Source organism: Topomyia yanbarensis, chromosome 1 (assembly GCF_030247195.1).
Source record: "Topomyia yanbarensis strain Yona2022 chromosome 1, ASM3024719v1, whole genome shotgun sequence".
Classification (NCBI taxonomy): Eukaryota; Metazoa; Arthropoda; class Insecta; order Diptera; family Culicidae; genus Topomyia; species Topomyia yanbarensis.
This window is the reverse complement of record NC_080670.1, coordinates 15,411,852-15,425,258: the sequence shown is the minus strand read 5'-3', so window position 1 is coordinate 15,425,258 and position 13,407 is coordinate 15,411,852. Positions and strand designations below refer to the sequence as shown.

Below are 13,407 nucleotides of genomic sequence, written 5' to 3'. Positions count from 1 at the left end.
TTTCTTCGCGATTTCCTAATTTCTGCGTTATATGTCGTAAGAGACTCTTTGTCTTTATACTCCAGGAGACTGGGGAGAACACAAGCCCCCCCCCTCCTCTTCTTTTTATTTTATGACTACGTCTATGTTATTCAGCAATTCATTCTGAACATTTCAATCAAAGGTACCAAGACTCTGCGATGACTATATTCTCGTTAATTTAAGTTTTAAATGTCGATGTCGCTGGAACACTGGCAGTGTTGGAAAAAATAATAAATTTCTGCATTTGGATTGAACCATAATTTAACAATTTTTTTGAAAACTCTTAGCTAGTTATCGTCTTCGACAAAGTGGTTAACCAAGTTTTATAAAGCTGGATTTCCATATTGAGTAAAATAGCGACTTTATTAACGTATAAATGCAAAATAATTGATTTCTTCATATAAAATCCCATACAAACTTTTAACGCAATACGTAAACCCGGAAAACAACCAATCGCTACCAAATTTTGGCACAGGTATTTGGGATCACAAAAGGAACTTAAAAAGTGCTGTGTCCGCTAGTTTAAATCATTTTCAAGTTTTCCCATAGAATTGTGAGCCATTCTAATGAACATATATATTATTTTTAGAAAGATGAGCCTTACCGATGTATGAAATAAAAGGAGAATTTTATTATTCATTCAAAGACCGAAATGCGAGGAAAACGTAGTCAAAGGCAGTCTAAGTTAATAGGTTTTATAAATTTTCAACAATATTGCGAAATATCGATAAATATCGAAGATATAGAAAAATTTCATTTTTCTTCGCGAACTTAAGCTACCTCTGGCAGCACTGCTCCATTGGAATCTATCTAAAACTATCTTTTCTCCAGGAGAAAATTGTTTGAAACCATCTTTGCGCGTGAAGAGCAGAGCTTCGTGCTCTCACTAAGTTAGTGTCGGATTCTGATGAGACGAAGTCGAAACGCAAATTCCATAATCAATTTAGGAGCTTATAGTTCTAATAGTACTATAAATTTCCAGAGAAAAAACTACCAGTTTTACAACACTACATTACCATTTAGACCCTTCCAGTGAGCTCTGAACATTATTTTTCTTATTTTTAATGTGAAATCTAGCGATAATGGGAATAGTAAGGATGCAGTTACCTCAACACGTTGATCGTTAGATAATGTACATTCTAACAAAAAAAACCGGAACAGCCACTTTACAGACAGTTCGAGAATCAAACTGTACCAACTGTCCAAAAGCTGTCTGCTATTCAACATCGGTGTAGGCTCACAAAAAATAAATCATTATAAAAAGTGGTTCCGAAATGGTCGAGGTCGATCTAACAAGCGATCCGGTTTCGGCCTACCTCACACTCAGTTCTACCATTATTCCATTCAACCGGGGAGGGATGACAGATTAAAGTATGTCTACTGTTCCGTGACCAGATTCGAAATTCAAAGCCTGGCTGAATGGGGTATCCTCTTATCGTGGAATGGCTCTAACAATTTGATCACGACTTGTCAGAGCAATTTACCCCTTTGAACGAAGTCGAGGAAGAGCGTTATATGTGAACAACCCCTACGGCGTGTTCTAAAGCTGTTCGCCTCGCCCAACCTGGTTTTCGGTTTGATTGATTGATGCTACAATGTTAGGATGTACTGTTGAGAGTTAATCGAATAACTATGATAGCAACCCGAGAAAAGATTAGCATCGCTGTTGACGCTTGGTTAAGATGATAGAAAAAGACAGTGGCCACGTTGGCCGCTAACCGCCTGTTACACCTTACAAGCAATAAAACTAGTGCTACCCGTTCGAGGACAAGGGACAATATTTTTGGACTGGTTTCGTCGGCTATAAAATTCGTATGGCGTATCAACTGAACTGATTAATATTCAAACTTGTTGATATTTGATGTTCTATGGTATGCTGATCTAATCAGGTTTGATATCTTATCTCCGAGCGTGGGCTAACAGATGTAACCTGGACGGCGGGACCAATTTCCGTCTACATGCACATGAAATGCATACGCACGTCATATGCTTAATTCACGAAATTGATCACTTAGATCTAATCACCCGATTACTGCTCGTATGATCAATTTTGGAAACCCGTTTGACGTAAGTTCCGAGAGTGATGAATGACCGTCACGCGATCAGGGAACATAAAGCAGACCGTTCCCGAAAACAGAAAAAAATGAATGGACAGGAACCACGATCGACGCAAGTGTGTCGGCCGAAATTTGCACGGTGCGATGCACTGCATAGAAATGATCTCATTAGTCCCGGCTGATCCCATAGCTGGGTACGATCGATCCGAAAGAATCGGGATTTCACGAGGGACGATCAGTCCGAAGAGGTGAAGGTACACAGCCGGGGAGTGCACTTTCCAGTGGTTACGGAATTCGGTATGCCATGCGCGGTAGCGGTTCAATCACGATTGATTACGTCATTGGCCGACGGATTGAAGCAGGCTGTTGCTAAGGTAATATTTTGGTCAAATAGGGAAGATAGTTCTCGTGAGTAACACCAACAAATGTCACGTATCATATGTAGTCCGAGCATCTGCTGGGGTAAGATTCCCATGTGAAGAATGCGGTTCCAACGAACTGTTCGATTCAGTATAGAGTGACAGGTGTTGTGAAACTTTGTTGAGAACTGCTTATACCGCTAATTTCGAGACTAACAACAATCGTTTCGCTGACCCGGTTCCGATTCAGCAATTTGATATCAACATTTTATTTGAAGTGGTGGCCAAAATTCTCCAGCTGGTTGCTCGTATTTATACGTATATATGGTTTGTTGTCGTTGTGAATCGCGATCGTCATGAAGGGCAACTAAAAACAAGTCCGACAGCGGTAATTAGCTCAACTTTACGATCGCTATAACTGTTGCTAGATGGCTGCGGCACATGATAGACAAGTGGCATGCTTTATTCACAGGGAAATGACGCGAAAGCTTTAAAGGCAGGTCGTAATCGGCAAAAAGTAGCCAAATGTAGCGTGTTCTTAAAGATGCAGTAAAAAGTTGCGTCTGGTTGTTCGTGGTGAGTGGCTTGCTAATGGCATTTTATGGCGTTTTCGTTTTTGACAATCAACTACACCGGTGTAGTCGATACTACGCGCATTCAAACTTGGGTGTAATCAGTCGGTCTCTTTTTTTGCACTACACCGGTGTAGTAATAAGAAGAAAAAAAATGTAAACGCTATTAGTTATGTCGTTTTTGCTTGATGCGAAACTGAGTTAGGTTCTAACCCTAACTGCCAAGTCTTGGGTTAAAACCTGACTCAGTTTCGGGGTCAAACGAAAACGACATTAGATTCGCCTCCTGTTAGGTAAACATTACACGGTAAGCAAGGCGGACATAGCAAGCTATGGTTTTCAACCGCAGCAAATGTTGCTGTTGAACATTGTTCATCGAGAAGAGCATGCCGGAAGCAACCATATTTGCAGTGTCGGGTGAAAATAGCTGTAAGACAATCAATATTAAACCAAATGCCATGTTTGATTGATTTAAATTTTTCTCAGCCAATCATTGATCAAAAGGGGTCCAAACCAAACAAAGGCGAATGAAATAATTGAAAACTTTCTTGCTGTCACATAAACTCTCAACTGCTCAATAGTGCCCGGTGAAGGTGCATTTTCTTCCTGTTTAGCTAATTCATGCCACACTGCACACTGCAAGTGCACCGGTACCAAACGGATGCTTATGCAACTTGTGAGGAGGCTTTCTCTGAAGGGACAACAAAGACGAACAACAACTTGATGGATAGTTAGTGGGAAGTCTATCAAAACCAAGGTGCGCATTTGATGCAGCCCGAGATTGTTGACCGCAGAAGAAAGTGAAAACAAACGTTGCAAAACCTGACAGTAAACATTGAAGGACCTTTGGAAAGGTAAGATTTAAGTGGAACCAGTGCGGGGTAGTTGATCACTACCTTACCCAGTGAATAGTTCGCCAATTCAATAACAAAAAATCCAGGAATAGACCTCAATGAAATGGAAGACGAGCTCACCGTACTTTTGCATTGCAACCTGCATTAGTACAACGTAAACAAATTGATGAGGCCCATGATGGAAGATAAGGTGGTTGTGCCACATCAACCGCATTCGCATTCAACACAGAACAAAACATCACACTCTTTCTCATGACCCTGTCATGGTCGCTTCCGGCTAATTGTAGATCCAGCGTTTGCCAACTGTTCGCAATTCATACATCATAACGTTGAATGTTGCTCATTAGTTTCCACAAACATCGAAATGATGCAAATTTGAAGCTCAACAACGCGTAACCACGTGTAAGTAAATTCCTCATTCAAAGCGCATATTGCCAAGTACCTTATTGGAAAGAACAAATACGAACATCACACGGCGGTGTGACGTATCGAAAGCTCTATAATTCGATTCTGTGAAGCACCTCACGTGGTACTGCGTTCCCTCGGGGACCCCAGCTGGTAAACATCAGGAGACAGTCATTCAAATGCTTCCCATTAGCGGGAAGCGTCGAATTGAAAACGCAACCTTTAAAAATTACAGTTTGATTGGACATTTGCATGTCTCAAGTTATTCCGAACAGGTCTCTCGCCATCAGTCTGCTCGATGCGAATCGCTGACAAAGCGAGTGGAACTAGCCCCGCACCTCCTATGTTCTAACCGTGGTGCACTGACGACGGTGACGGTTTATTTCGAGATGCTCGAGTGATGTAGGTTTGTAAAAATTAAATTGACACACGTGTCTAACTGTTAGTCATAAAAATTTCGGGGATTCTAATGACGAGTCGTAATATGATAAGGAAACGGAACGGAAACCTTGCTCGATCAAAAACTTGCACTCCATCGAGTTACTGCACTACCATTCTGTATTTGCCTGAGGCTGAAAGTGACTCAGTTCCGACCTAACAGCTGTTAGGTTTGCTACCATACCACCGATGCGTAGACCAGCAGAGTTCCATTAGAAGCGTTCGTTTGAGGTGACTAATCTGGTTTCGAACCGGGGATTTCGAGAAGAAACGAGACATAAAACACGTATCGTATCGAAACAGAACTGATTAACATTGATATAAATTATATCTCGAGTAAATTATAATAAGGACTGGAAACCCAACTAGAAAAATTCATTTTGAGTGAAAATTCAGGCTTTCGTATTAGTATAAGACGTCGCATCAGCAGATGAAAGAGATCATTTTTCTTTTTTTAACTGTCAAAAATTATGTTCGAAAAATAATGATTCGTCCAAATTTCCCCACAAAGCGGTTTTGACCGTTGGCTAATATGCCCTAATCACGAGTTACTCGAAAAAAGGTGCATAATTCCGCGCACAACCGGATGGTTGAAAAATTAATTTTTGAAACGATTTACAATATTAAACGGTACCATAGAGAGACGCAGGGCCGTCACGTGAGAGCTACCAAAGACCTGAGAAGGGCGAAACGGAAGAGTCATCGAACTGGTGGCAATACTAGATATGTAAATAAATACGATTGGGTTCGTCGCTTGATACCCATGTAGGTCATTTATCAAAAGTTTGTTATTAGGATGTCAGATTATTTCTCAGATAACCGGCTGTTTACTTTTGGGGGCTATGTTGAGGCGCAGTGTTCGGAAAGTTTTCCAAATATTTGAACTTGTTTGAAACAGCTGGAAAGTTTCTCGATTGAACGAGATTTTGAGACCAGATTTGACTATCAGGTTCGAGATTTACCCTTGACAAGGGGCTAATCGAGTTGAATTGTAATGTTACGGCTCGCCCCAGGAACAACTTTTGAGATTGTGATTGTGGTCCATTGTCAAGGTTAGGATCGGATCTCGTTATTTTCTTGGATCCTCTACTCGGTATCTGTAATAGGTAGCTAATATGTATTAGAAACAATTTGGATTATTTACAATGCTGGTGAGAGCGAGAGGCAACGACACTCGATTCATACGTTGTTTACAAACAACAGGATTTATTTGTTGCTGGCATAACCTACAGGAAAACAGGCTGCTGAAAAGATGTTTGTAAATATTTACAAATAAATTTAATCCATTATTCCATTTTACGAACTTCGTAAACTGCACAGGATAGCATTTCCTCTAGCTTCCTTATGTCGTTTCTGCTTGAAGCGAAACTGAGTCAGGTTCTAACCTAGAGTGACCATATCAGGCGAGTACAAACTCAGGGCAGTCAAAAAGGTATCAACTCTCCTATTTCGTTTCGTTAGAACATGCATGGCAAATAAAAAAAAGTCCGGGGGTCACGTGGGCAAAGTTCTGCCAAAATATCTTGCATGAGAATTTGATTACCGAGTACTTCTTCGGTTTTACACACACGCGTGATTCTTGTCACATCACAAACAGCGAAAGTTTCAAGCTGTTGTTGACGAAATATTTGGAGATCGTCTGCGAAGGGTCGGAGAGGAGTTTTCGACACTAACGTGTATTGTGTATCGTCATTGAAGTAAAGCAGAAACATCAACGGTCCCAAATAGCTTCCCTGGGTTATTCCTGACGTTAGAAATAAATGTGGGTGTCTGACCATCTCCAATGACAACAATTATCTCTCATTCTGTAATAAAGAAATGAATTAACTACAAGATCTACCGAATCGGTGCGGCGAATATATCTGCCATAACTGGCAAAATTGTAGCATAGTTTTGACATTTTAAAAATGTTAACAATTGCGTAATCTTGACGGATATGCCACGTGCATGGTACGGTGTCTGGTAATCTGGTTGAATGCTGTTTGGCCGAATGCTATTTGGTCGACTGCCACTTGGCCGAAAATGTCAATTGGTCGAATGGGTCATGTATCTGAACGCCAATTGGCCAAATACTGTTTGACCGAAGGCCATTTTGCCAAATGCCATGGTCGACTGGTTTAGGCTCTAGGGTTATTTGACCGAAAGTAAGTCTCAGTTTCAGCTCAGCTTCTCGCCGCCACTCTGTTGGCAGCCTTATAGAGTTGCTGCGATAAGCTGAGCTAGAACTGAAACTGGCATTAGGATGCGAAGTGCGAGGAGCCTCCTTGGCGAAAATCAAAGCGTTATGGTGAGAACAGCCAACTTGCTCGGCTTCCACTCTGACATCACCGCTTTGATTTACTGCAAATTGGTGCTTCGCGTCATAAAGCTGTAATCGAAACAGGCATGTAATCAGAAGGGAGCTAAGCAGCTATCGGTATCTCATTTGCTTTGAACAATTTGACGAAAAAATGTCAAAGATTGATATTTCCAACCACCAAAGGCAATAGTTACGATAGTCAGTGTGGTTTGTGTTTAACAAAAAACAGTTTATTTTTATATTGTGTGCCTTATCTGGATTATTAAAGAATCTGTTGCACTGATTCTTGCCGTGGCGTTCTGTTGAGATGAGTGAAACGCAGCAGCGAGAATACAGTGGCTATTGACTTCGGGTTTTTTTCGTATAAAATCGAGCATTCGTTATATTGCCGTTTGCTGAAGGTGGAAATTGAGCTCAGGCCTACGGGAGTCGCATTTATCGTATTCTACCATGTTATATTACTATCAAAAGCCTACGATGTCATTACCTGAAACGATAATCAAATTTGTGGCAGCTGTTCAGGTAATACTGCCACCTGTCAGTACCATTCGTGTGGAAGTTCACATTCGTAATCTGTAGGAGCAAAAAGCTAGAAAGAACATCTGATCACCAACGTGGGGGCTTCAACCGTGATAATAACCTCCAAGATTCAGTTGGTGAGGTAAAAAATATTTACCTGGCTCGGAAACAGGTCTCGTCGCGCTATGGCTAGTCGCTGGCACGAGATGTGCCGGCAAATTATTAAAACTCACTTTATTGTGCATATCAAAAAAATATAAGAAATGTTATAGAAGACTGAGCACTAAACACTCCAAAAATTAATACTTTATCACTAGTGATTGCCTCGTTCAAAAAAGCGCTGAGACGATATAGCCGAGAAGACAGTTTTTTTTATTTTCGCATCCTTTTAACGCAATTGCATTTTTATAGTCACATACTTTAATTTTTATTCAAGCAATAATTTTCGGAGTAAGGAGCGCTATAAATCTGAAAAAAAACCTGAATATTTCTAATAATCGTGCAATACGTTAAAAAATAATTTAAAAGTAAAGAGTGCACACAGTGGTAAAACATCGGTTTTACTGAGATGTGAGTGAGTTCATTTACCCACGTATAAGATGTGATTTTGTATTATTTACTTTGTTGATATAAAGAAGTGTACACAGCAGCAATTGAACTAACGGTCAAGATATTGTCCTCTCTCTAGATCGAATTGCAACTGCTGCTGAATCATATTGTAGTCAAACAAATATATGAACAATTAACTTCCAATTTGCGCTAGTTAAATTCACATGATACACTTAATGTTGCAATCAGCTGCAGCATTTCAGACGCTTTCTGTGGCTCGCAAGTAAGGTCCATGTAATTTAGAAAATGACGCGACGATACAGACATCAATAAACAATCACAGAGCGCGACTGGAATGTTGCGACTGGTTGAATCTTTAAATAAATAATTTAGGGTTAACGTTTCGATTTCATGTCTTCAGTATGTGACAGTCTCTCGTTCTTTTTTGTCCGTTATGGAATAATAAGCGAAAGATTATCGTAAATCGAAGAGAAAAGAAAATAAAAGAAAAAAGAATAAATCAACATGAATTAAAAGATATCAGTTATTGTGTGTGATTTTCTTTTGATTAGTGAACATTTTTTTCAAACTGTTTTGCAGGGGAAAGTGATTATTCTATAATATATATATATATATATATATATATATATATATATATATATATATATATATATATATATATATATATATATATATATATATATATATATATATATATATATATATATATATATATATATATATATATATATATATATATATATATATATATATATATATATATATATATATATATATATATATATATATATATATAACTCACTTGCAATTTTGAAAATAAAATAAATAGGTAATATCCTGAGTAACACCGGTTGTTGACTAGCAGTTTCTGCAACATAATTCGTTGCAATTAGGTGTATGTCAACCATTATTGAGCAGATTCAGCAACTAAAAAGCTCCAGCCTTTATTTATGCAACTGATCGCAGTCGTTATTTGTTGCAGGTGTGACTTGGGTTCGTAAATAAACACAAAATTGTTCTAAAATGCATAGAAATGTTGAAGTTTAATTTAAATTGGATATGTCTTAAAATTGAGCTAGAGCAAAATTCGTAAAAAAAAATCATAGAACAGGCAGTAGTGGCAAGACGTCAGACCGATAAACTAGAAGTTCAACTGTGTTTCCACATTTACAAATCGCCTGCCAAATCGGAAATTTGGTAGCAAAATTTGACATTGTCTTCTTTCGGACATTCCGTGGAATAGTAAACAGGACTTGATGCTGACGTATTCCTATCGAACGACGTAAATTTGATAAGCAACTGTATATTTCTTTAGACGGGGTTTTTTGGATAACATCGCAGGTAACCAACAAGCATTAGTGTATGCAGTAAAAAGCATATAATTTGCATTCCTTGCGGTATATTAGCATTCTTCATGCAAAACAATTGTTAATCTGCATTTGAACAACTGTTTAAAAACTTCTTGTCAGTAAGCAGAATTCTGAATGCACAACAGCAGTGAAATAGCATGTTCAGGGCACAGCAGTAATGTAAAAGCGACTTTTCAATAGCATTTAAAATGACTTAAATGCTTATCAGGTAGCCGTTAAGACGCATTTCGCATGCTTATTAGTTAGTTAGATGCTTATTCGGACTCTACAACTTGTAAACGGGCACTGTTCTAGCACCTTTGGGAATTGTCATATTCTCTTAGCCCTTAAATACTTTTGAACTCTTGAATATCCATTATTGGAACTGAAGTAAATTGTCATTTGTGAATAAAAAACAAATAATAAAAATTAAATACATAATAAATAATTTGACGACATATTACGAGCCTTTCACATAGCAGGAAACATACTTTTAAAATTTTTAGGCTCTATTGTCTAAGTTTTGGAATTCTTTCCACTAAGGGATCATCCATAAATGACGTAGCATTATATGGAGGAGGGGGGAGTTTTGTATTTTGTGATGATGTGTGACGACAGGGGGGTAGAAGGTCATGTCATGCTACGTAGCTTTTTTAAAGGGGAATAGAATAGAATTTTTAAAAAAAGGGGGACAAGGGGGGGGCAGAGTTACCGTCAAGCTACGTAATTACCAGGGGGGGTATTTAGAGGTTTGTGACGAAATGCTACGATGGGGAAGGGGGGTGTTAAAAATCACTCAAAAAATGCTACGTCATTTATGGATCATCCCTAAGAACTTATTTTAGTTTTATTGACTATCTCTAGCCATCAGAATGGATACATTTAAGAATTAATTTTTTAGTTTATATTTCGGCCTAGCAGTCTACGGAGTTTTTTTAGAACCGAAAACGTTTTTCTCTATCCGACGTTTTGATGCCGGTTAACATCATCTTCAGATGATAGAACTAGTTTGGAACCGCCATCACCAAATAGGAATCTCTAATAGAATTAGGGCAGTTTTACGCAGCAAGGTCTGCATTCACTAGACTCTCTCTTTACACATTTTTTTCTGCCAGGTTGTAACCAGTGTTGCCAAATGTGGAAACAGCTCTCTGTCATGAAAGGCACCGCTGTACAGCCAGCGTCACTGCCATGAAAATCAAAACAACAATGTATTGATTTTCTTCATCATATGGTATCTAATCATTAAGTGATACGCTAGAATATAGGGCATAGCCCCAAAAACAATTGTTGGTTTGGGAATGTATAGCCATAATGCCTCATCTATGAAGTGCACTGTCAAACTTCTTATGTTTGTATAGGGTTACCAGAGCACTGATTTGAAAATAGCGGACGAAAATAACTGACCACCGCCCGGTCGCAACCCCCCTTTCTATTGAGTAAAAACTGTTCCAAAAACATCACAATCATATCACTTACCAACTAGAAAGGTACTGAATTTGGCCGACGTGAACAGCAGATAGGTTCCGTACAAAAATCCACCATGCAGATAGATGAACGCGATGATGTTACGCCAAACCAACGTTCTCGGATATGTGGGCCTGCTACTGCTGGTGGTGGTGGTAGAGGTTTTCTGTTCAGTCTTTTGGCTTTCGTCCGTCTGTGGGAGAAACGGTATCCGAATATCTCTTAAAAATAGGATTAACTACAGCCACCGCTGGGTCGGAATCTCACCTGGACACGCGTTGTCGTCAGAGGTTCGGAAGTTCTTACATTCAGGATGGATTTGTTTACTTTTATCTGGTTGTTGTTTGGGTCTTCCTGTTCTATACACGCCTCCGCCAGGAGAAGCGTGTTCCCGAGAACATTAGGGGCCATCATGAGAATGTTGTGCAATATCCGAGCTGTAACAAAAAAAAACAAATGAAAAGGCTTGTTACCTGTTTGGCAGTGAATAAACAATTTATAAATTCAAATTGCATAATGACAGGTCTATCAACCGTCAATAAAATTGTTCCCGATCGATGCATAACAATCAGTTCTAGCGGCTAGAGTAATTAGAATGCACCATCGATCGCAGTCCTTAATTCTCTCGGAGATGGACGGAACCAACATGGCCTTCTTGGTGCCCGATCGATTCCGGCAGACATCTTAAAAGTCCTTTAACGACCATGTCTTCAATCACAGCGCATCACACGCGTTTAACAATGCTCCCTCCCCCGTGGAATACCAATGAGAAAAACCGCAAGTCGTGTGTCAATTTTGTGTACACCCAAATGGTACCGTACATAAATATTCCGAGAAGCCGATAGGCCACTGTACTATACCACGCAGATCATGCGTTGCGGTGTCGGTGGAACTTTTTTTATGGCCAGAAAGTTCTTCTTCGGGTGCGAGCAATACGTGAACACAATTGATTTTCTATTTACAAAACAATCAAGATCGTAACCGCGTTGTCTTTCCCTCGGATAGGGCTTCCTGTTGATAGCCGTGACGCATTTGGCGGGTAAATGCAAAGATCGATCGCACTCGCATGCTGAAGTGGTCATTGCCGGGCCGGGATGATGAATAGTGACCATTTTAATGAATCAGTTTCCTTTAAGGTAACGCTGCGTGACAACTGGAGCCGCTATTTATGCCCCATGCATGCGAAGAAGCTATTATATTTTTGGACTGACCAAGCTGATGTTGAAATTGATCATCTCGTCGATCAATAATCGTAAACAACTGGGAAAAGACAAAGGTATGGCCCATTACTATATTTACACAGATCCGCTCAAGGGGAGCACAAATTTTGCAAAGGGAAAACGGCCAAAAACTGGTTTACATCGGTGATATCAATTGCAATATGCGCGCCGGTATCACGCCGACTGACATACTCACACAGTGCACTTTCTCCTTTTACGCTTAACCCGCCGTGTTGCATTTTAACATTACTGAATGACATTGTACAGTGTACTGGTGCTTCTTCCTCGTCGGATGGCCCGCTTTCGGGCAGGTTTACGACTACCTTGTACTAGGTTAGGTAATCGGAAACCGGTGCCGAGCATAGGAGGAGTGCGCAAAAGGTTTCGGGTGGGGCATGAGTGGAATTTGCGAGGTCATGCATTGGTTTCCTGATGCTTTAAGGTCCTTAACCGATGGTGGTGAAAACAGAATGTGGTGAAAATTGTTGTTACGTACGATGCACCTAACTTCCACATATAACCGTTAATTGCCTTATTTCTTTATCAACTGCTCAGTTTTGTGTTAAATGATAACTGAGTTTAAGCCGGGTGGACCGTTGAATTCAGTAAACATGTGATGTCCGAGAAGCAAAGCAGAGCTACTGCATTTGCTTCCCGGGACAGCACTTGGGACAGGTCAGTCGCTTTAGACGTTCACATGTGTCATGTGAACTGTTTGGATTTTTTGTGTCTCCAGGTTTTTTACGTAATATTCGATTTACGCAACTTTTTTGCACACTAAATTCGAAATAACGAACTCTTTTTTACGAACTACGTCTGTAAAAAAGTATGCAGCTCACCTGGGTTCAATTCCCAACCAGCACATAGGGTTAGAGGTATTTCTAAACAGATTTTTCTAACCCGAAAAGAGGCGCATGAAAACTTCTATAATCGAAAAAATAAGAGTTGAGTATTTTCTGAATTGGGTGGATGAGTACACGATGGCAATGGATGTCTGAAGCCATTTTAGAATCCAAGATGGCGACTTACTGTTGATATTAATTCTCCATAACCTCAGCAATATGAGTATTTTTGGAATGGGGTTGACGAGTAGATGACGGATACCGATGTCGGAAGCCAATTCGTATACCATCAGTCTATCTTCTGACCTCGCACAAAGCAAAAGCAAAAAATCGCTACGCTATAGCCACCAGTGAGGCAAGCCAGCACTTTGTTCTATATCCAGTGCACAAACAGTATTTTATCGTTTTCCCCGGCAGCGCAGTGAAATGAGTGCC

At 39.8% G+C, this 13,407-nt stretch overlaps 1 protein-coding gene across 1 annotated transcript in view; it reads right to left on the bottom strand.

Moving 5' to 3' along the window:
• Positions 1-13,407, bottom strand: part of LOC131676963 (acyl-CoA Delta-9 desaturase) — a 39,026-nt gene that overhangs the window by 4,251 nt on the left and 21,368 nt on the right. Inside the window, exons 2-3 of the mRNA XM_058956414.1 lie at positions 11,178-11,347; positions 10,923-11,103 (exon numbers count right to left, since the gene is read on the bottom strand). Of these exons, the coding sequence (XP_058812397.1) occupies positions 10,923-11,103; positions 11,178-11,324 (328 nt within the window). The 5' untranslated portion in view covers positions 11,325-11,347. The remainder of the gene's footprint in view (positions 1-10,922; positions 11,104-11,177; positions 11,348-13,407) is intronic.